Source organism: Pogona vitticeps, chromosome 4 (genome assembly GCF_051106095.1).
Source record: "Pogona vitticeps strain Pit_001003342236 chromosome 4, PviZW2.1, whole genome shotgun sequence".
NCBI lineage: Eukaryota > Metazoa > Chordata > Lepidosauria > Squamata > Agamidae > Pogona > Pogona vitticeps.
The window spans coordinates 121,801,237-121,826,025 of NC_135786.1; the positions used below are offsets into that span (position 1 = coordinate 121,801,237).

The following is a 24,789-nucleotide window of genomic DNA, read 5'->3' on the forward strand; positions in this document are numbered from 1 at the left end:
GAATGAAGACTTACAACAGCTTCTAGAACGGACACCAAAGAAAGATGTTCTTCTTATTCTAGGGGACTGGAATGCTAAAGCAGGGAGTCAAGAGATAAAGCTTATTAAACTTATATGCAGAATACATCATGCGAAAGGCTGGACTGGATGAATCCCAAGACAGAATCATGATTGCCGAAAGAAATATCAACAACCTCAGATATGTAGATGATACCACTCTGATGGCAGAAAGTGAGGAGGAATTAAAGAACCTCTTAATGAGGGTGAGAGGAGAGCACAAAAAATGGTCTGAAGCTCAATATAAAAAAACTAAGATCATGGCCACTGGTCCCATCCTCTCCTGGCAAATAGAAGGGGAAGATATGGAGGCAGTGACAGATTTTACTTTCTTGGGCTTCATGATCACTGCAGATGGTGACAGCAGCCACGAAATTAAAAGACGCCTGCTTCTTGGGAGGAAAGCGATGACAAACCTAGGCAAGCATCTTAAAAAGCAGAGACATCACCATGCTGACAAAGATCTGCATAGTCAAAGCTATGGTTTTTCCAGTCGTGATGAATGGAAGTGAGAGCTGGACCATAAAGAAAGCTGGCCACCGAAGAAATGATGCTTTTGAATTGTGGTGCTGGAGGAGGCTCTTGAGAGTCCCCTGGACTGCAAGGAGAACAAACCTACTGTATCCATTTTGAAGGAAATCAACTCAGAGTGCTCACTGGAAGGACAGATCCTGAAGGCTCCAATACTTTGGCCATTTCATGAGAAGAGAAGACTCCTTGGAAAAGACCTTAATGTTGGGAAAGTGTGAGGGCAAGACGAGAAGGGGATGTCAGAGGATCAGATGGTTGGACAGTGTCATTGAAGCAACCAACATGAATTTGACCCAACTCTGGGAGGCAGTGGAATAGAGGAATTTGACCCAGCTCTGGGAGGCAGTGGAATACAGGAGGGCCTGGCGCGCTCTGGTCTATGGGGTCATGAAGAGTCAGACACGACTAAACAACAATGAAGACTAAGTCTTTTGGTGAAACTAGAATGGGCTATTAATACATAGTCCTGGCTACGTTTTCATCAGGATGTGGCCAGAAGCCATGGAGACATATTGTTTTTAATTGCCACCCTTTAGGCACATTTAAGTTTCAGAGGTAGTTTGTAGAAGATAAAGTGAAGCTTTTATCAAGCTGCATTTTTCGAGCTTTGGAATACACAGGCTTGTGTCCAGTAAGGATCATCTTGCTGGTGGAAGGAGAAATAAGGCTGCTTCCCTACCCCAATTTTCTTTCTCCTGTGCTGCCCTCATTCTCCATTGCCATCACACCAAGCTCAGTTACCCAACTCACACTTAACAGCAGATCTGAAGTGGTCTGCAAGAGGGAGGGGCATCACTAAAAACTGACTCCTTCCCTCTTCTAAAAGGGACAGTGCCTTCTATCAGTGGAGTGACTTCCACTGGATAAAAACCTCAGCACCCTTTTTTCTTTTTCATGTCTTGTTTTGTATTTTGCCCATGGGTGATTGATTGATTAGGCATCCTTCAGTCTCGAGAGACTATGGTAAAGTACTCTGTATGGAGGACTTGGAACAGCATCTAGTGTTGCTGAGAAGGCCAATTTATTTTATATTTATTTATTTATTTGATTTATATCCCACCCATCTGGTATATTTATGCCACTCTGAGTGGCTAACAACAGGATATATACAATTATAATAATATAAAATCAAAACATCGGTTATTAACAAAACATACCAAAAATCATAAATGATAGATAGATAAGGAAGAGAAAATTAAATTAAATTAGATTAAATTCTGGCGGGAGGGAAGGCCTGGACATAGAGCCATGTTTTTAGTTGAATTTTAAATGTAGGGGGGAGATTGTTCCAAAGGCGGGGAGCCACTGCCAAGAAGGCCCGGTTTCGCGTCTTTTCCCTCCGGGCCTCCCTCGGCGTCAGGCTCCTCAGCCTCACCTCCTGGCTTGCGCAGGTGGTTCGAGTAGATCTTGGTGGGAGAAGGCGTTCCGCCAAGTATCGAGGTCCCAAACCGTTTAGGGCCTTATAAGTGAGCATTAAAACTTTGAAGTCGATACGGAAACGGATGGGCAGCCAATGCAGTCTAGCCAGAATAGGAGAAATGTGATGGTGTTTTCTCCCTCCAGTGAGGAGTCTGGCTGCTGCATTCTGCACCATCTGAAGTTTCCGTATCAGCCTCAAAGGCAGCCCCACGTAGAGCGCGTTGCAGTGATCTAATCTTGAGATTACGAGCGCGTGTGTCGTAAAAGCGAGCTTCCTAAGAAACTGCTTTTACACGGAACAGAGAGGGGTCCAGGATGATCAGTTCCTACTCAGGTAAAACTGGGTCCTTTAATTTTACCCTAGGCAACTTTTTCACCCCTTCTCCCAAGTCTGATCCGATTTTTAAATAAACAACTTCCAGGAGTTCAAGAAAATTTAATCTTCCTCCTCTCTTATAGGTAGGACCCTTAATTGGTAGCATGTGCGTGGCCTGATTAAATCAATCAATTTTAAAGTAGCCAATTAACTAGAGTAGCTTGACGGTCTATTCAAGAAGCCAACGTTCAGACAGCCTTTTTATATTTTATTAGAAAAATAGAGATTAGCTATAAATGAATTTAAATGATCAAAACATGACATCTTTACACAAACAGTCATTTCCAAAAGACCCCAGCCATAACCACAAGACATTTTCCTCTATAAAAACCCAAAATAACAAATAAGCTAACTACATTTTAGAACAGAGATCTGTCTTACTGTCAGTTCCAAAAATAAAGTTCATTTGGAGTTTTTCTCAGACGTTCATTCCTCTGTGCAGGAATTCTCTTGCTGCGTTCGGGCAGACGTCCAGGCTGTCTCTCCGTCCATCTTCTTGGCTGTCTTCTCTCTTCCCATCTCTCTTAAATTAACCAGTTATGTCCTTGTCCGTCGGAGTTTAGATAAGATAAAAGTCATCTTGCTCTTCTTGACTTTTTTTTTCTTCTGCTGAAGAAGAACTGACCTTGTACATTTTTTCTCTCTAATTAGCACCTGGACACAAGCGGATTTCTAGCTTTTTCGTTACTGCTCTGAAATAAATCCTATGATATACATCTCTATTCTATTTTCATAATCAAATTCATGACAGCGTGCACTAAGGTAGTGAGCACCCCCGTGTCGAGATAGGGCAGCAGCCGGGCAATCCGCCAAAGGTGGAAAAAGGCGGAGCGGACAACCGACGTCACCTGTGTTTCCATGGTGAGCGTCGGGTCCAGATGTATGCTCACTCATCAGAGCCAGGGTCGCCCCCCCAAACAAGAGAGAGCCGACCAAGTCACCACCCCTGGGGGCCCCCACCTTCAGGACTTCCTTCTTGTCCGGGTTCAGCCTCAGGCCATTCTCCTGCATCCATTCCAGTACAGTCCCCAGGCAGCGCTTGAGGGACAGGACGGCATCACCTGCAGTTGGTGAGAAGGAGATGTAGAGCTGGGTGTCATCAGCGTACTGGTGACACGACGCTCCACACCTCCTAATGAACCCAGCTAGCGGACTCATATAGATGTTAAACAGCATTGGGGAGATAATCGACCCCTGTGGAACCCCACAATTGGGGCTCCACGGAGCCGAGACACTCTCCCCAAGCTGAACTCTCTGGGGTCGGTCCTCCAAGAAGGAGCGGAGCCAGGCTAACACCAAGCCACCGATTCCCAACTCGGAGAGCCTCCCCAGGAGGATGCTGTGGTCGACGGTATCAAAGGCCGCCGAAATATCGAGGAGGACCAACAGAGACGTTTTGCCCCTGTCAGACTCCCTCAGCAGGTCATCACACAGGGCGACCAATGCCGTCTCTGTACCGTGACGCAGCCTGAAGCCCGACTGGAACGGATCCAGGGCATCTGATTCATCCAGGAGTGCCTGAAGCTGGTCTGCCACCACCCTCCCCACCACTTTGCTCATGAAAGAAATGTTGGTGACGGGCCTATATAATTGCCAATTTTGTCCGCCGCCAAACTAGATTTCTTTCGTATGGGCCTAATGAGTGTCTCCTTGAGGGCAGGTGGAAACCTGCCCTCAAGGAAAGACCCATTTATTATTGCTGTGGCCCATTCAGTTGTTTTGGCCTGGCTGCTTTGATTAGCCAGGCCAGGCAAGGGTCCAATTCAAGAGTGACCATCCCTTCCACACTCCAGATAAATACAATCTGTCCCCTGTCCAGCTCCCTGATTTTGCTGGTTTCAGGACTGCCTCTTTGCCTCGGCCTGCTGGACAAGGGTCTCTTCAAATTGGGAGAGGCCATGCTGCACTGCCTGCCTCCAGGCTGAACGCTCCGATGTCAGGTTTTCCCATCTGTTGAGGTCCATTCCTAAGGCCTTCAGATCCCACTTGCAGATATCCTTGTATCGCAGCTGGGGTCTCCCTCTGTGGCGATTTCCCTGCACTAATTCTCCATACAGGAGATCTTTAGGAATCCAATATCAAAGGGAGATGATGTTGAGCCATCAAAAACTATGGTGCCCTTCATACCCTCATAAAAGGACCTGATCATGTTAAGGAGTCAAGGTGGACATCCAGTCTTGGGAAGTATTTTAAAAAGGCCCTCCCTGCTAACCAAATCAAAGGCCTTTGTGAGATCTATGAAGGCCACAAAGAATGGTTGTCATTGTTCCCTACATTTCTCCTGCAACTCTCTGAGGGAGAATACCATGTCAGTGGTGGATCTATTAGCTCAAAATCCACACTGTGATTCTGGATAGACTCTGTCTGCAAACACCTGGAGCCTCTTCAGCACAACACAGGCAAGCAGCCTCTCAACAACACTAAGTAGAGAGATGCTATGGTAGTTATTGCAGTTGCCCCGTCTCCTTTGTTCTTATACAAAGCCGTCCAGAGTGGTAGAATATACCAGATGGGCGGAGTATAAATCAAATAAATAAATGAATATAAATACAGTGTGACGATGTTTGCTTCATTTTTGAATTCTTGTTGTGCTTTGTAAAACATTTTGTGTGTCTCTTAGTATTGTACTTTTTTAATGTGCACTCCAGTTCGATATTATATTTTGGTTTCTTGGTTTTATGGTTTCAATTTCTTTTGTGCTCTTTGTGTAAACTTTTTGTTTAGATATATAGATTTTGTCGCTCTGATTTTTCTGTAAAAATTTTCTTTGTGTCTTTTTAACCCTCTTTATAGTGTGCATGAATATATATTTTCCTCGAAGCTTAATTTAATTTCGGAGTTTTCATCTTGAAATATTATTTCTTGCATTGTGGTTTGTTTTATGCCCTTTTTATATTTCTTTTTGCATCTTAAAATTCACTTGTAATTAAATCATAAAATGTTACTGTTTTTTTCGGGCATTTCATTTTCTTGCAATTGAATTTTATTTTTGGGGGTCATTGGATTTAAGTGTCTTTCTTGAATGAATGAATGAATGAATGAATGAATGAATGAATGAATGAATGAATGAATGAATGAATGAATAAATAAATAAATAAATAAATAAATAAATAAATAAATAAATAAATAAATATTGCCGTGGGGAGGGGGTCGATGATAACTTCCTCAATGGCTCAAGGGAGGCATTTCTTTCAAAAAGGTTAAGAACCACTGTACTAAAGCACCTCTGAAGAAGAAAGCCAACTACAATGTGATGTCTCAAAATAATTCCTGAGTGAGTAGCATCCACAAAGTAGGTTCATTTTCCTCTATTTTTTGCCTGCATTCTACATATGCTCTAGTTCTTCCCAGCTCAGTAGTGATGTTGGATTCTAATGGCTTAGTTAGCTTTTTGCTTGATGTGCAGGCAGAAGAAGATTGTTACTATGTATTTAGCTGTTATGAGTAAAACCTTTTTGTTCTGCTGTCGTTGGCCAAAGCACACTCAACCAACACAGGCACAGTCTTTAACGAGATAAATTACTCATAGAACGAGGTGGAGAGATCCAAAGGAAATATAGGAAAAATTTGAATGTAATGGATCTTTGTTTCAGGAAGTGAATCCAAATAGGTATAGAAACTTTGGTCTATTTTCGGGGTTAAGTCAATTTAAATCCTTGTCACTGCCAACAATAAAATTTAAGTTTTGTATGATACCATTGAGATACCAGCCTGAAATTTGGATTGACTGGCTACAAGGCATGTATCTTTAAGTGTGGATTTTTTGAAAACTTTAAAAAAAATCTGTTTTTCTGAAAATTCAAATTTTAATTTATTTTTAATGTGCAAATTTTTTGAAAATGTACAATTTCATCATGGTGGCTAGTGAAATTTGGCTTTGTTTTTGCAATTTTGAAAATGCAGTATCTCAGAAATGGGTGGACCAAAACATCTCATGGAAAGGTGCAAATGTACCAAAAATGAACCGAATCCATGACATCAAGTTCCAAAATGGATTTTTCGTTGGTTGATTTGACATGGAATGACCCTAATTTCTTTATTGCTTTATTCTTCTGATTTCTTGGCCACAGTCTTCATTTGAACTTACGACTGAACAAAAATATACAAAATATTCAACAGATTCCATTTCTTCATTATCAACATTAAAATTGTGTAGTTCTTCTATATTCATGATTTTTACATTCTTAATGTTCAGCTGCAGCCCTGCTTTGGCAGTTTCTTCTTCCACTTTCACTAAAAATCATTTTAAGTCATTACTGTTTTCTGCCAGTAAGATGGTGTCATCCATATATTTTAAATTACTGATGTTTTTTCCACCAATGTTCACTTCTTCATCTTAATCTAGTCTGGCTTTCTGTATGATATGCAGTGGTGCCTCACACAACAATGTTAATTGGTTCCAAAAAAATCAACGTTGTGTGAAACATCATTCTGTGAAACACCATTTCCCATAGGAATGCATTGGAAACCAGTTAATCTGTTCCAATTGGAACGGATTGCCGTCTTTAAGTGAAAAAACCCATAGGAAACTTCATTTAGTGAAACAATGTTTCCTCCATTGGAATATATTGAAGCCGACTCAATACATTTCAATGGCTTTGCGAAGTCCTTTTTCGCTCCTGTAAAAGTGCCTTACAATGTTTGGAACAGGTTTTAAATGCTTGCAATCGTTAGCCCACCTCCTGAACCCTATGCAAACTTAATTTGGTGTTGTTCTGAGTCTTCATTAATTTTTGGTGATTTTTTGTTTTCCCTATTTAAATGCATTGAACTGTCCATTCAATTGATTTAAATGGGGAAAATAAAAAAAATCACCAAAAATTAATGAAGACTCAGAACAAAACCAAATTAAGTTTGCACGTGTTTCACAAGGTGCACTATGGAATCCAAGCATTTAAAACAGGTTTCAAACATTTTAAGACACTTTTAAATGAGCAAAAAGGGACATCGTTAAGTGAAATTCCCCATAGAGAACATCGTTAAACGATGGGGGAAATTCCTCAAAAAAACCCATCGCTGTGTGAATTCATCGTTGTATGAAGCAATCGTTGTGCGAGGCACCACTTCAATCAGTATACAGATTGAACAGGTAAGGAGATAGCATGCATCCTTGTTTGACACCTTTCCCTCTAGGAAACCATTCTGTCTCTCCATATTCTGTCCTAACAGTAGCTTCTTGTCCAAAGGACAAGTTTGCACTGAGGAACCCCCATTTCTTTCACAGCAATCTATAACTTCTCATGCATCTCACAATCAAAGGTTTTCCTGTAGGCTATAGAGCAAATATCTTCTTCTCAAATTCTTTTGTGTGCTCCAGTAGGCAGCAGATATTTGCAATTTGATCTTGAATGCCTCTTCCTTTTCTGAATCCAGCTTGCACATCAGGCATTTCTCACTCCATTTACGGTAAAAGCCTTGGTTGCAACACCTTGAGCTTCAATTATTTGCATGGGAAATTAAAGCAATTGCCTTATGGTTACTGCACTCCTTGGCGTCTCCTTCCTTGGGGACTGGAATGTATATTGAATATTTCCAATCTGTGGGCCACTGTATTGTTTTCCATATTTGCTGGCATATAATTTTTAGAATTTTGACTGATTCAGTCTCTGTGGCTTAAAATAGTTTTATTGATATTCCATCTACTCCTGGTGATTTATTTCTTCCCAGTGCTTTTAGAGCAGCTTTTACTTCACTTTCTAGAACTGCAGGTTCTTTCTCATAGGTTTCCTCTTCAAAGGAATCTGTCATGCTTTTATCTCTGTTGTATAGATCTTCTGTAAACTGTTTCCACCTTCTCTTTATCTTCTTCTGGTCAGATAGTGTGCTTTCCTGTTAATTTTTCAGCATTCCCAATCTAGACCTAATTTTCCTTCCTTCCTTCCTTCCTTCCTTCCTTCCTTCCTTCCTTCCTTCCTTCCTTCCTTCCTTCCTTCCTTCCTTCCTTCCTTCCTTCCTTCCTTCCTTCCTTCCTTCCTTCCCTCCCTCCCTCCCTCCCTCCCTCCCTCCCTCCCTCCTTCCTTCCTTCCTTCCTTCCTTCCCTCCCTCCCTCCCTCCCTCCCTCCCTCCTTCCCTCCCTCCCTCCTTCCTTCCTTCCTTCCTTCCTTCGTTCCTTCCTTCCTTCCTTCCTTCCTTCCTTCCTTCCTTCCTTCCTTCCTTCCTTCCTTCCTTCCTTCCTTCCTTAATTCTCTAGGAAAAAAACCTTGTTGTTCCCTTTTATTTCTTCACACTGGCCATTATAATAGTTCTCTTTGTCTCCTAATAACATGTCTGGTTTCAACCCACAGTTTTGTTTTTTGTTTTTTGTTTGTTTGTTTTTTTGTTCTTCGTCAATTGAATGTAGTAATGTAAATCTGTTTTTATACGGGCTTTAAATTCATCAGAAATATTTTCTAAGGTATATTTAAGCACTAAGATTCTTTCAGCACTCTTCAGCTTTACTCTTATGTTTGATATTAACAGTTCATGATCAGTACCACAATTTGCTCCTGGACATGTTCTGGAAGACAAAATACAGCTTCTCCGTCTCCTCCTTCCAATTACATAGATTATTTGATTTCTATATTGTCCATCTGGTGATATCCATGTGTACAGTTGTCTGTCAGGTTGCTTGCTGGACTATATGAGTTGTTCTCCTGCTTTGTTTCTGATCCTTAGACCAAATTTTCTATTGACATTTGGTTTTGCCTTGTTTCCTACTATTCAGTTTCAGTCACCTACAATTATGATCATGTCCTGTTTTGGTATGTGGTCAATTTCTTCCTGAATGCATGCATAAAAGCTTTGCATTTCATCTTCTTCAACATCTGTAGCTGGACCATAGACTTGGATTATGGTGACGTTGATACTACTGCCCAGTAGCCACCTTCCAGAAGCTGCGAACATTTTAACTTGGGCAATCCTGCTAGGAGTCCAGGCTCATAATGGGGTCTAGCCTCCTGACAACATTGCTCTTGCTTCACTGATACACACAAACTCTCTCACCATGTGAAGGTGTGCATCCAAAAGGGGAATAAGCAACTTTGCCTAATCAAATTTTAATCAAGGTGTAAAAAAAACCCAGACATTTTTTGTCAGGAATCCAGATGTAATTCCATATATTATTCCTACCACTGTTACTGCCTTGCTATCCCAAATGCTTCACAGAAAGACAAAGAGGATGTTCTAAGGAAGCACAATAGCTCCTCAGACATCCAGCTGATCACCTCCAATACCTTTCCCATTGGCAGATACCATATTTTATTATGGAGCTTGGCCATAATGGTAAAAAGTATCATGCTTATCCTGTTGACCTAAGAATACATTGGCCCCTGAGAATACAAATGGTCGCCCTGCAGGAAACTTTTAAAAGGAAATGTCATTTTATTGTTTAATCCCATAACCAATTCTGAGTTTAAGAGAACAGCAAGCTAAAACTGGAAGAGACAACAGCAGGGTCCCAGAGAGCATCCTTTCTGCATTGTTTGTGGAACTTCTAGGAGAGGGGAGGGCATCTCTGGCCCTCCCAATAGTTTAGATTGCAACTCCCATTTGCCCTCACTCCTGGCTTTGCTCTAAGGCTGGTAGATGTTACAGGTAAAAAAAATTAAGAGAACCGCTATTTCCCACCCCTTTTCTAGGCAGGGGAAACAAATGGCCTGTTTTACTGTCTCATAGCACCACTCTGATAATAGTTGGGAGAATGTCACAATTTGACCAGTAGATACTTGCAAAGCTGTCAAGTTTGAGTTCATCTAAGTTCCCCAGCTTCTACTCCAACGCTTCCATTTTGAGTCTCTATCTGATTGAAGATTATTGGAGGGTTTTTCCCTCTCATATAACAGTTTATGTTTTCTATGGACATATGAATAATTCATTTTTCAGTTAACAAAAGCACTGTATCAACTGGTTGTTCTGGGTTTTTCGGGCTCTTTGGCCGTGTTCTGAAGGTTGTTCTTCCTAACGTTTCGCCAGTCTCTGTGGCCGACTGTTACATACAGCACTGATGTTACCTGTCTGTCATGGGTTTGGAGGGAAAGTTCCATCCTATGGGGAGTGGAAGGCGGGACATCAGGAGGAGGGGCTGTACTGTATATATATGTGGAGCGTGTGTGGAGAAGTTAGGAAAGAAGCTGAAGAAGCAGCAGCTGGGAAGAAGAAGCTGGTGTGGGAGTCTGTGTGTCAGACAGGGTACTACTGTGTGTCAGTCAGTACCAACCTGATAGGTTCAGGTGTCTGTATGGTTAGCCAGAACTGATAGGTTCAGGGTCTGTGCTTCAAGTTAAGTGTTCTGTGTGAACCAAACTGTGTGTATGTGTGATTGAGACTAAGCCACGTTACTGTATCTTATTCACCTGATCATTTTATTTTTCCCTGTGTGTTATTTAATAAACCTTATTCCTTTATTTGTTAAAAATCCATCCCTGGTCTGTGTGACTTCTTATAGGGAATGGTTGGTGGCAGCTTAGTGAAACTGTGGCATATCCCAGTAGGTCTGGGTTTGTCACATTGATTGGTGTCCAGCGTGTGGCATACGACTGGTCCAGTTGTCCAGTGGTACAGCAAAGCCTTGGCAAGTGTGCCCAGAGCAAGGGGGGTCTAGTCAGGGACAATCTGAGAGCACGTAGGTAATCTTCTAGGTGTACCTCACGGGGAGGTGCGCTAGTAGAAGAAAGTGTAACCTCAGATTGGGGACTAGATTAGGGAGCTCTGAGGCAGCCTGTTTTGGCGGGAAAAAAGCTGAGGCAAAACTGTGTAGTAGAAGTGATTTAGCCTGCCTGCTGAGAGGCCTAGCAGAGGGGGGTAGACTCTGGCTCGCAACTGTTGCAAGTTAGTGCTGAAGAACAGCAGTAATCTGTAGAAAGCTGGTTCTGAGGCAAAAGAAAAAAAAAAGTGGTCGCTTTATTTTGAGGCTTGACTTTTGAAAGCAGCCTGTTCTGGGGGGGGGGGGATTATGCCCTTGACTCGAAGCCAAATGGCAGAAATGGGTGAAGTGAAAGACCCACAGGTGGACCAAGGTTCTGAGGATGAATTTGGCTCAGTGCAGGATGAGAGCACGGGAGAACAGAACCCAGAACTCAGAAAAATACTCCTAGCCCAACAGCATGAACTGAGGGTGAGGGAAATGGAGGAAGTGAGAGAACCACAGGGAGACCTAAGAAACTTTAAGTTATCTCTAGAACATGAATTCAGAATGAAAGAACTAGAGAAGGAGGAACAAATTGAACAGCTTAAAATGAGAGGAAGAGAAAGAGCTGAAATCAGTCAGGCAGAGGCAGATGCCAAGGAAAGGGGAATGGCCATGAGGATAAAAGAGATGGAACTGAAACACAGAATTAGAATGGCACAATTAGAATTAACATTCCTCAATAAGAGAAATAACAATTTATCAGTTGAAGAAATTTTGGAAAAAGAAAAGTATGAGGCTCAGGCCAGACAAAGTGAGCAAGATCTTGAAAAATATAATCAGCAAAAAGACATTAAATTAAAGGAAATCAGAGATAAGACTGAAGAAAAAGTAAAAGAGATAAAAGCTAGGGCTGAGGAAGAAATTTTACAGATCAGGGCTGAGTTTGAGGCTAAGCGAAAGGAGCTGGATTTGAGAATAAAAGGGAAGAAAAGCCAGCAAGGGGGAGGGGCCCATGGTGAAGGGAAGCCCTCAGACATGAAACCAAGACCTCAGATTTTGGAGGGAAAACCAAAACAAGATGAGAAAGACTCAAAATATAGCAGAAAATGTTATTTCTGTCAGGGAAAGGGCCATCTAATCTCAGAGTGTGAGAAATTAAAGCAGCTAAAAGGAATTGTGCCTCAGGATTCGAGTGGAACCAAGCCAAAAGCTGTGTTCTGTGTCCAGAAAGAGCAAAGCCCCTTGTCACTGAGGGAGCCTGTTGCCATGGCTACTCAATCTGGAACAGTTACATCTGCTGATCAGGCTGAGGAAAATGGTCCTCTTGTGGAGGTCAAGCGCTGCTTGCTCGTGAGAACAGATTCACAGTTGTTTGAAACAGCAGGGGTGGACGTAGGAATACTTGACCATCAGTATCGGGGGTTGAGGGACACTTGTTCCCAGGTGACCCTGTGCCATCCAGATATTATTCCTAGGGAATATATAATCCCAAATGAGAGCATGAAGGTGGCAGGGATTGAGGGGCAGGTGATCTCACTGCCAGTAGCGGAGGTACCTGTGAACTTTCAAGGCTGGAGGGGAGTTTGGCGGCTAGCGATTTCATCGACTCTGCCAGCAGCCATGCTCGTGGGAAATGACCTGGCTGAACATGTGAAACGGGTGCTAGTGATTACACGTTCACAAGCCACCACGGGGACAGTTCAGGGGGGTACTGATGAGCCAGAGACGGAAGCAGAGGGGAGTTCAGAAGCTGTGGTGGAAACCTTAACCACAGACAGCCGATTTGGCCAAGAGCAAAAGGCAGACGCCACTCTCCAAAAGTGTTTTGAACAGGTGACTGACGCCCAGCTAACACCTGAAACCCCAGTGAGATTTCTAGAGAAAAAGGGGATTTTGTATAGAGAGACCCTGAGGAATATCTCAAAAGGGGGAGATGGGATCCGAAGTCAGCTAGTGGTACCTGAAAAGTATCGCCCCATGATCTTACAAAGGGGGCACTCTGACATGTTTGCTGCGCACTTAGGGGTGAACAAAACACAGCAGAGAATCACACAGAATTTTTACTGGCCTGACATAGGGAAGCAGATCAGGGAGTTCTGTAAACAATGTGATGTGTGTCAAAGGCAGGGGAATAGCCGCGACAGGACCAAAGCAAAGTTGTGCCCTTTGCCTGTGATTGACACTCCGTTCAAATGCATAGGGGTGGATATTGTGGGACCTTTGCCCAAGGCCACAAAGAGGGGGAACAGGTTCATTCTCACCATTGTGGACCATGCCACGAGGTACCCTGAAGCCATACCCTTGACTAACATTGAAACTAACACAGTGGCAGATGCCTTGGTGGGGTATATGTCCAGGATGGGATTTGCCTCAGAAATAATCACAGATTTGGGTGCATCGTTCACATCGAAGCTCATGAAACGCTTATGGCAAATCTGTGGAATTAAGCACAAGGAAACCACTGCCTATCACCCTGAAAGTAATGGGTTAACGGAGAAGTTCAATGGGACTCTAATGCGCATGATTAGGGCTTACTTGGCTGAGAATCCAAACAATTGGGACCAGAAGCTGCAATCCCTTTTGTTTGCTTATCAATCAGTGCCACAAGCCAGTACCGGGTTCAGTCCGTTTGAACTTTTATTTGGGAGAAGGGTGAAAGGGCCCCTTGAGTTAATCAAGCAAGATTGGGAGCAGATCACCCAGGATGACCCACAGGACGGTGTGACATATATAGACACCTTAAGGAATGACCTAAAGAGAAACCTAGAGCTAGCAGCAGAGACCCTGCAAGCTCAAAAGGTCAGAAAGAAAGCTTGGGATGACCAGGAAGGCAGGGAGAGGCGCTTTAACCCAGGGGAGGGAGTGCTTTGGCCTAGGCCCTGCAAAGAGAACAAACTGCAGCTGGGTAGCCCAGAACGAAAATATTTGGGTCACATGGTAGGGGGAGGAGTGATCAAACCCCTAGGGGCCAAAATAGAAGCAGTTCGTGATTGGCCTAGACCTAACACCAAGAAAAAAGTCAAATCATTTCTTGGGTTGGTGGGCTACTACAGAAAGTTCATCCCGAGGTTTAGCAAGATTGCGGCTCCGCTGACCGATCTGACGAGGAAGAAGGCTGATGACCGCATCCCGTGGACCAGCGACTGTGAGGAGGCGTTCCAGAGGTTGAAGCAGGCGCTCATCAACTATCCAGTGCTGCGTGCTCCAGACTTCGACCGGGAGTTCATCATCTACACCGATGCGTCTAACAGCGGGGTAGGAGCAGTTCTTTGCCAGGAGGATGAAAATGGTGACCAGCATCCAGTGTCCTACCTGAGTAGGAAACTCCAGAAAGGTGAGAGACATTTGGCAACCGTGGAAAAGGAGTGCCTGGCCATAGTCTACGCGATCCAGAAGGCCAAGCCTTACATCTGGGGAAGACATTTTACTCTGTGTATTGACCATTCACCACTGCAATGGTTAAAGACAATGAAAACCCACAATAGTAAACTTATGAGGTGGGCTTTAAACCTGCAAGACTATGACTTTGAAGTGAAGGTGGTCAGAGGGTCAGTGAACTGTGTTGCTGACGCCTTGTCAAGAAGACCTGAAGAATGAAGACGGCGAAAGAAACATGGACTATGTATATATTTTGATGACGAAAAGTCAAATGTGTCTGTTTATTAAACATGTTGGTTTGTATGAATAAAGGTAACTTGATGTATTGTTAATGGTAAATGTTTAAATGCCTAATAGAGTGTAAGTATAAGTAAGTATGGTATTGTATGTTATTATATGACTGTTTTTGTTTGTTTTGGGTCCAGGTTGTTTTTTGGTGAAACGCACCTTAGCTTTCCCCCTACAAAACAACTTATAAAGAGGGGAGGTGTTACATACAGCACTGATGTTACCTGTCTGTCATGGGTTTGGAGGGAAAGTTCCATCCTATGGGGAGTGGAAGGCGGGACATCAGGAGGAGGGGCTGTACTGTATATATATGTGGAGCATGTGTGGAGAAGTTAGGAAAGAAGCTGAAGAAGCAGCAGCTGGGAAGAAGAAGCTGGTGTGGGAGTCTGTGTGTCAGACAGGGTACTACTGTGTGTCAGTCAGTACCAACCTGATAGGTTCAGGTGTCTGTATGGTTAGCTAGAACTGATAGGTTCAGGGTCTGTGCTTCAAGTTAAGTGTTCTGTGTGAACCAAACTGTGTGTATGTGTGATTGAGACTAAGCCACGTTACTGTATCTTATTCACCTGATCATTTTATTTTTCCCTGTGTGTTATTTAATAAACCTTATTCCTTTATTTGTTAAAAATCCATCCCTGGTCTGTGTGACTTCTTATAGGGAATGGTTGGTGGCAGCTTAGTGAAACTGTGGCATATCCCAGTAGGTCTGGGTTTGTCACACCGACATCTTCAGAGGACAGCATTCTGTGGAACATTAGGAAGAACAACCTTCAGAACACGGCCAAAGAGCCCGAAAAAACCACAACCATTAGATCTCGGCCATGAAAGCCTTCGCAAATACACTGTATCAACTCTCAATGTATACTTCTACTACACTAAACCAGGTGATCCTGTTGAATTGACAGTACTTTTTGTGGTTTCAGTTTTGATGTGAGTTTACTTAATCCACACATTCTGAAACCAAACATGGAGCTCAGCACAATTTGTGGTCAGAAATGCATGTGTTAAAAAGTTTGCAAAGTGATTTGTATACATTAGTAAATACATATAAATATGCTCTTGTTAATAAGACAATTGCAGGTCAATTAAAAGTCAATTAAAACATGGCTGTATATTCAGGCCTTTCCCTCCAGCTAATATCTGATCTTTTTATAACTTTCTTTTATATATTTTTATTTGGCCTTTGTATTGCATTTGTTATTTTATGATTTTTGTAATATTCTGTGTTATTTTATTGTTTGTATGATGTTGGAAGCCGCCTAGAGTGGTCTTGCAGACCAGATGGGCGGGGTATAAATCAAATAAATAAATAAATAAATAAATAAATAAATAAATAAATAAATAAATAAATAATTTTAACAACGACAACGACAACAACAACAACAACAACGACGACGACGACGACGACGACGACGACGACAACAACAACAACAACAACAACAACAACAACAACAACAACAACAATAATAATAATAATAATAATAATAATAATAATAATAATAATAATAATAATAATAATAATAATAATAATAATAATAATAATACATTTATTGATTTTTTTCTGAATGAAAAGGTATGGGGACCTCAGGGGAGCTAAGGTCCCTCAGAAAATGGCAACATTCAGCCCATCCCTTGGAGCAAAACTATTTTTGTTCTGGGACTAAGTAAAAGATGGAATGGAACGGAATGGAATGGAATGGGACATCTTAATAAAAATTGATGCAAAAACCAATAGGGTACAATGGGCAAACTTCAGAACCAGACCAGAGGATATATGAGTCTGTTCTTCAGCTTCCTTCTTAAGGGAGGAATGTCAACCTGACAGGTTTAAGTCAAACCTATGTGAATTGTTGAATGCAATTCTATAAGTATTAACAGGATCGGAGCTACAAGATATGTGTAGCTAGAGGTGGTACAGCTGAGCTGATTGAGACAGCTGAGAGAAGAACTACACGATTGGTGAACCCTAGGATAAAGCTAGGAGAACTAGCTTACACACTTTGTTGGTTGTTGGTGTATGCTGTGTCGGAGTGCTGTTGGAGTTGCTGTATTGGAGAAGATCCTGGAAGAAGCCTATCTCCAAGCATATTGGGAGAAGAACTTGTGGCTTCAGGACTGCTCAACTGGTAAATGAACTCTGGACTATTTACAAAAGGACTTTGACTGTGATTTACGTATTGAAACTGCTGAACTAAGGACTGTGAGACCAAGACTAAAGCTGTGTATATATGTAAAAATCCTGTAAATAATACAATACTTCTATCAGCACTACAAGTGGTTTGGTGTATTCATCCCAGGGAAGTTTATCTACCAATAGCACCACCTGGTGTATCTTGGAAACACTGCACCTCTGTCACAACCTATTGTCATGAACACCAGAAGCAGAAAACAGTGATGAGCTGGTGGCCTTGCCAATTGGCATAGAGCAGCAGATATAGACTTAAGAAGCTTGTGAGCCACACACAAAGACAGGTCAGAGCTGGCAGACAACAAAGTAGGGGTATCGGATTGAGAGGCCACCCAGATAGACCTCACAACGAGCAGCAGATTAATTCTCACTCCATCAAAAAGTGAGGAATAAATCAGGCAATGCACAGGATCAGGCTGATGACTCAAAGCCCATTTGGTATGCAGCCAATGAGGAGCTGTCATTTTTAAACAAGTTACACAATTATTTTGAAGACATGCCCAGGCCTGGCAGACAGAGAACATGCAACTGCTATCAAGGTAGACAGCCTGTCTTTAATCTTACTTTGCTCTTTCCCCAGCACACTGCGGAATCCAAATAAGGCTGTGAAATGTACTTTGTGGATTCCTTACTCAGCCAGCTGGAAGTCTTAAAGGAAGGAATTCTGTGTTTTATCTTCTTCAAACCCTACCCATCCACTTAGCCAGAAGCCAATGATGCACATTTTGTTCTTGATGATTTGTTGTTGATAATCATTCCTATATCTGATCAGAAATGGTCCATGTCCAATATAATACCCATCATTCCAAAACTTGATCAGATCAAAACAATCACCCTCTCAACAATATGTATCTTATTTTATGGAGTGAATATGGCAAAAAAGGTAGCATTTCAGTCTTTCCTGGAACTATTAGCAAGGCTGTAAGGATAGAAAGATGCGGCAACCACCCATTCAGCCGAAAGCACTGGTAGAACTGGAAAAAAGAAACAGAGTAATGGTACATCCTGGAGGCTCTGTCACTGAACTTTATGCTTGTTCATGTGAAATTTTCACAGGAGGAATTCACATTTCACCTGCTGCTATTTCACCTGTAATAAAAACCATTAACAGGCACACCACCACTCTGCTATCTATTGCAGGTTCCATCTTAGTCCTTTCTTCTTTTTGCAGGTGTTCCAGAGACGACAGAATGGGCTGACAGATTTCTTTCGGAAGTGGTCAGAGTATCGTGCTGGCTTTGGAAACTTAGAAGATGAGTTCTGGCTGGGTAACAAAGCTTTGTCTTTTCTTTGTCCCTGACAGTATCACTGGGGAAAACAAGCATCTGTCAATTTCAGCAGATCCACAGGACATCACATCATATTGTAATTAATCCCCCTTCCTTCTCTTCCCAGGTTATTTCCCCTCATTTGGGAATAGGTGCACATCGAAGCCTAGTTGATTTCAGATCTGTTAGCTTTGTGTAGTTCCTTGACTGAAATTACCATGGGTCCTGTGGGGTGGGGTGCAAACTTAGAACTCCCCCTGACATCAACTGTGAAGTAATGTGTGGGGGTTTTCTCCACAACATGGAGCAGGACTGATTAAAGCTCAGTCTCTGGAAGATGGGGGAGTGGTGGATTGCTTCTTGCCCTCTGTTTCATGCTTCACAATATCAATACAAACAGAGTACTGGTTTAGCCTTCCCCCCCCACCAAAAAAAAGAGCTAGCAGCTCTAAGGTCTCATTCAAACTCTGCAGAACATTTGTTACAAAGGAACACACAACCCATAATTCATAAAAAAGATGAATGCTTGCACTACCAAATCAGAAGAGGGAGGGGAGGGAGAAAGGGATGGGACAAGGTTACATTTAGAGCAAGTTGACAGGCAAGCTGTTAGAAACCAAGTTATATTTAAGGGGAAATAAAATAAATATAGATACTTGGACTAAATGATTTTGCATGTCGAGGGGCATTCCCCCCCCCCACACACACACAGAGACATCAGTCTGAGCTGCACACCCTTCTAGATGGGCTCCCTGTCTCCCATCTGTTTCTGCCTTGCTGCCTCCGCGTCAGTGGACAACTTGTCACGCTTCCTGTATCATCCCTCAATCTGCCATTTGGACTCCACTTTCTTTATTCTTTGTCCTGCCCATGCTCATAATTAAAGAAGGGGCTTTGTGAAAGGCACATAACTGGACCTGGCCCCTTCCTCATTTGTTAGATAGCACAGCAAGTTTAATAGCCCTTTCCCCTGTGTGGAACTGTAGTTGTCAAACATCATTTTGCTCACAAAAGGAGCTAGAGGCAACCGTTTCATTCTATTCCTACACATTTTTCTACCTCACAGTTGCTTTCTGTCACTCAGCATGATTGGCAGCTTCAGGTGAAGGAAAGGCCTAACCATAAACTGGTGAATTCTTTGGACTTAAGTCCACATTCACTGCAAAAGACAATTGTAGAGGAAATGCAATGTTCTAGTTGTTCTTAAAAGCATTTGAAAAATGCTTTTCTGCCCACCAGGACCTCTACAATGATTTGTAATAAAGTTAGCTCTGTCTTTATTGCATGAGAAAGGGGTGTCAATACTGTGTAGTTAGTCTGGTTAATTAATTCCCTTAATAATAAATTGTGGGAACAGAAAGTTCATCTAGTGTCCTTCTGGTTAGTGAGGAAGAAGGTGATCAGGCCATCTTTGATCTTGTTACGTTATCAAAATAGGGCATGATCACATATGTGCACTACTTTGTATCAATTAGAAATTTCTCCCGCTTTTAAGTTCTACCTGTGATTCCTATCAGTTTACTAGGGGAAGGGAGGATAGTTGAATGCCTTTTCTCAGAGCTGGAGGGTTGTTGTTTTTGTTTGTTGTTTGTTTTTGCTCTACGAGAAGGATGGGAAGCTCCTCAAATTGCCCTGCTTTTTATGAAAGAGGAGTTCACTCTTCACTCTCTGCTTTACTCCTGGTTGGTCCAAAGGTCCCTTCACATTAATGTCAACTGCCTCTTTGAACATGAGCAGAAGTAAAAGTCTCTAATACAACATTCTCAACAGGTTCATCATATGAATACAAATGAATTTGTATTCATTTTCAATAGGGATAGGATTTGGGGATGGGGGATTGGGGAGTGGACATGGATAGGGGAAGGGTAAAATTCCAGAGAGTGTGAGAGTACTTTTACATCCACTTTAAAACTCAACTAGAATTTTAACAAAATAACAAAAAAATAACAACTTAACAGGTTTTACCAGGATTACTGTAGCTACTTCATTCCCTGCTTTTCAGTCCATATTTTGAGACCAACTATAAAATCATTCCAAATTTTGCATCCTTTTTAAAATAAACATTTTTCTGTTTTCTTCCAGTGTTTCCCATTTTATAGCTACACTAATTACATGTATTATCAAATGTTTCATTTCTTTATCTACAATCTCAGACATAATACTCAGTTAACATCATTCCAGTTTAAATGATAGCTCACAAAATAAAATTTCCCCCCAACATTTCAACATTTCATATACTAATCTGCAATAATCTCCAATAATTTTCTGTTTCCCTACCTGTCCACCAATATGGTTGAAATTACCCTCCTGTATTTTACATTTCTAACATTTATTAAAAACATTTCATAAAGTGTTTCTTGATTTTCATAATATAAGTTTTGAAGACAGTGTCCAATCTTAATGTCTATATTTGATTATAAATTCTTTTACATGTGATGTTACTCTATTCTTTTCATATGAGTTTCTTGGAGGCTCATTTTATCCATCTTTGTTATTAAGGTTTTCTTTCCTCTTCTTAGATCCTCTTTTTTCCATGATGGTCTTTCCTTTGGCACTTCCCATTTGGTTTTCTAGCTGAAATTCTGAACTTCCTTCTGAGTTTGGTCCTAATGATCCACTTGATTGCTCCTCTTCCTATTTCTCATCTGTCTTTTTCTCTTCTTTCCTACCCAGCCATTTCCTCTTTTTTTCATAAAGTCTTCTGCCTTCGTTGTTGAATTAATAGAATATCTCTGTGCCTGGAATTTGAAAGATATCAAACACTTACATGTAATTGAGTTTGTTCTCAGGAAATATGTCTGCTCCACTTATTGTCTCCTTTTCTGTATTATTTGCCACCAGTTATGTTTCAAGATCTTAATTTATTTTCCCTTTATAGTAGATCCTTTATCTTGCATGTTTCTTAGAACTTTTTCTCAAAATACATTCTTGTGAATTTAACATGAATTTATCTGGGGAGTTTATTATTCCTGGTGTATGCTGTATTTATTCTTTGTGCTGTATCTATATTTTGCTGTACTACTTGTCACGTCTCCATCAGTGGGTCTAAAAAGTTAGTTACTAATTGCACTGTGTCTTTACCTTTTTGTTCTGGAATATTCTGGAGTCTAAATATGATGAGGTTGGCTCTCTCCATTTGTAACTTTAGCAGGTTGATTTCATCTTGTTTTCTATTATGTTGCATCACTACCAGTTCTGCATTCATAATCTCCATTTTTTCTGGGGTTTTTAAAGGTTTCTTATATTTTGGCTATTTCGCTTTTATTTTCTATAATTTGGTGTTTGATATCAGCCATTTGCAACCCTAAATCTTTACTTTTTTCAGATAGCTGAGCCATTCCTCCTTGTATCTACTGTGAGCCTCTTGGGGCCTTTTGCTTTCCTCCATTCACTGTCATCTTCCAAATTTCTTAAAGATTCTATCTGGTTTCTTTCCGAGCAGGTGTCACCGCTGCCCTATCTTTAATTCAAACAACACTATTTACATAGCCTATCCAAAACATAGGTCAGCAGCTCTCTCTCATCAAAATGTTCTCACAGCCACCAATCAAAACAATGAGTGTTTAAGATAACAAACAATGCTTTGAGGCAAGTAACATTAGCATTTCAATCTTTTTTTCCAGCCTCAGTAATTAGGGGTAGGTAACTAGGGGTAGGGTTTTGTCTTCTTTAAAATAGTTTCTTTCATTTAATGTCCTTCTCCTTCCCTCTCTCCCTCCAATCAAAGCTGCTCTGGGCTACAGGAGGGAGGGTCACCTCCACCGCATTGCCAAAGAAAACAAAGGTGCCTCCAGTCCAGTGATGTTACACAATCTAAAACTCTTCTTAAGTTTCAAAGTTCCAAAGTTTTACTTTCTGATTCTAGTTTTCTCCATCAGCATTGTAATTAGACAGTTTATGATTAAACTATTTCATGGGAGCAAGTCTTTGCTTTTGATTAAAAGAGTTCGTTCACCAAATAACTTTCTCCCCTCCTCCCTATTTCTCTTCTCCTTTTCCCGATCAAGGCTGAGGGGGGGGGAGGCCCGCTTCTACCGTGGCTCAAAGGATTACAGGATCTAATCCACTTTCTTTAACTTGTTAAGCCCAACATTCTTCTTTCTGTGTCATTGTTTTACGTCGATAAAGGTTTCTTTATATAAAACACATATCTTGATTTATGTGTATAAGACACTACTTTTTCCTGAAATCATTGCACTAAAAATTGTCTTTTACACGGAAGTAAGCTGTGATAGCTGAATATAGAACAAAACACCACATACCTTGCCTCTGTAAACAGGCTTCCTTCAGTCACAAGGCTTAGCTTTCTACAGTCAGGAGACTTAGCTTCCTCCAGTCATGAGCCTTATGGAACGGATGTCAGCTGACACTGTACAAACCAATTAGAACACACCTCATTGGAGGTGGAGCTTCTACAGGGACTCAAAATGTCAGACCATTCTGAGCCCAGAGGCTGACTCCTCAAAGCTAAGTTAATTATTGGGTTAGAAAAGTGTGTGGGGGGGTTCTTATAAACAGGGGTGTGTTATAAACAGAAAAGAGTCCTGGTCAATATATTTTCCACAATCTTTCTGTATTTCTCCACTCTCCAGCTCTTTGCCCAACATGGCTTTTACTTCAATCTGTGCACTCAGAAAGACTTCAGGGTAAAAAAAAAGTAGCTTTCATCAACTTTTCTCCCCTTTCTGTTGCCTCTGCTGCTTCAGACACCACTTTCCTAGTGGACTGTCCTTTTGCCCCCTACATTGGGGGCCTCAAAACAGAGGGGGGCCCGGTCAGTTTCAGGAGTCAGGGTCCTGAAACCCAACTGGTCTCGCCACAACAAAACCCCACCTCAACATGTTCATCAGAATTCAGTTCCTTGGTTTCCTAGAACATCTTGTCTGTTAACTTGCTATAACTCCAATACAGAGAAGATACACTTGCATTTTTTAAATGAAGCAACAGGAATTTTGCCACTGGTAAAGAGATACATTATCAATAGAGAGTATATTTTTATTTTCTTCCAAGCCACCGTGATACAAACTCTGTGATACAGCATATTCAAAATAATTATTATGCACTAAGAATTTAAAAGGCTGAAACATATGCAAATAAGGAATCAAGCTTACTTCTGAAAAGTTTCTTTCTTGGAATTTTTTTTTTTTTTTAAAGTCAGTATCATGTAAGACTTGGCTGTATAGACCAATACATATCGGTCCAATAAGTAGGAATACTTGGGCCAGGCCATTTTTCTCCAGTTCTCATTGGCATTTTGGCCCTGGAATAGGTTTCATGCCAGCTTATCTTGACCAGCTTGTGGGTGGGGAGAGAAGGCGAAGCAGAACAAGGGAAAGGTAGCAAAAGCAGAATGAGGGAAGAGGGGCAACAGCTGGTAAGCAACAGTGAACATAGTCTAAGATCCTGTGGAGGAGCAGTGAAATGCTTCGCCTTGGGGGCTTTAATACATCTATTACCTCTCAAAATCAGTGCTGATCTGGACTCTAAAGCAGGCTTCTAACTCTAATTTTATTCATAATTACTCGACATCGCATGGGCCTTGAGCTTATCTCACGTTGTTTACTTGATTTCTAAGTATACAATCTTACCAAGTATTTTATCCCTTCCACCAACCAGGACTAGATAACCTGCACAAGATCACTTCGCAGGGGCGCTATGAACTGCGGATAGACATGAGAGATGGCCAGGAAACTGCCTACGCCTATTATGACAAGTTCTCAATTGGAGACCCCAGGAGTCTTTACAAGCTCCGAATCGGGGACTACAATGGCACCGCAGGTACAAACTATACATATTCTTCTCACCCACTCGACACCACCCTGGGAGTTTTTCAAGCAGAACTCTCTTCTCAGCGGGTCTAGTTCTCTGATGAAGCAGGGGACACTTTGGGCTTGGGCAGGAAATTGCAGGGACAGATCAATGCCTTTCAGTCAGAAGGCCACACTAAAAAAGACACTGGTTCCATACTAGGAAGCAGTCCACTCCAAAAGGAAAAGACCGTCTGTTTATTGTAACACAAGCTTGACTCCATCCACAAAGCAGCTGGCCTGTGTTCTGTAATTGGTCTCTTGGAATATAGGATGGCTTTGTTTACCTCAGACATGTAGCACTGAAAGATGTGTGTGCCTGGAGGTTAATGTTGTAAAAGGAGGGGAGAATATGCCTAGCCTAAATTTACGATCTAACACTCACTCTAAATTCCTTGGGTATAACATCTACAATGTCCTGTGTATGCACTGCCACTCCCACATTCCTTTGTCTCCCTCCAGCTGCTGCTTCTCCTGCCAATCACATCTAGTTGCTCTCCTCCACCACCTCAGATTCTTCGCCCAGTCCTCTGCTGCCTAGAAGTGCTGCTCTTGTTGCTTTGCCACTGCAGGAAGAACTGCATGGCCATATTACTTGTGAAAGAGTCTTTGTACAGCAGATTGCAACTTAATTCACAGGGGAGCCTCTGGAGATGGCAAGTGATCTCATAGTTCCTGTGAATCAGGAAGTCCTGAAGCTTCTGCAAGCCCAGGATCAGCTATACCATCGTTCTTAGGGACCATTTTTAACATGCAAAGTGTTCCTTCTGTCACACCTCCATTTAAGATAACCACCCATAATGATTTCAGCAAGAGGTACAAAAAAAATACATTGTGGTTTGTTTTGCATTTCAGTGCTCGCACAGACGTGG

The 24,789-nt window shown here is 41.7% G+C and overlaps 1 protein-coding gene across 10 annotated transcripts in view; it reads left to right on the forward strand.

The window, feature by feature from the left end:
* TNR (tenascin R) overlaps positions 1 to 24,789 on the forward strand; it is a 618,967-nt gene that overhangs the window by 584,595 nt on the left and 9,583 nt on the right. For all 10 annotated transcript variants that reach the window (XM_072998215.2, XM_072998216.2, XM_072998217.2 and 7 more), the window contains 2 exons: positions 18,014 to 18,110; positions 23,727 to 23,888. In XM_072998215.2, coding sequence (XP_072854316.2) covers positions 18,014 to 18,110; positions 23,727 to 23,888 — 259 coding nt within the window. The remainder of the gene's footprint in view (positions 1 to 18,013; positions 18,111 to 23,726; positions 23,889 to 24,789) is intronic.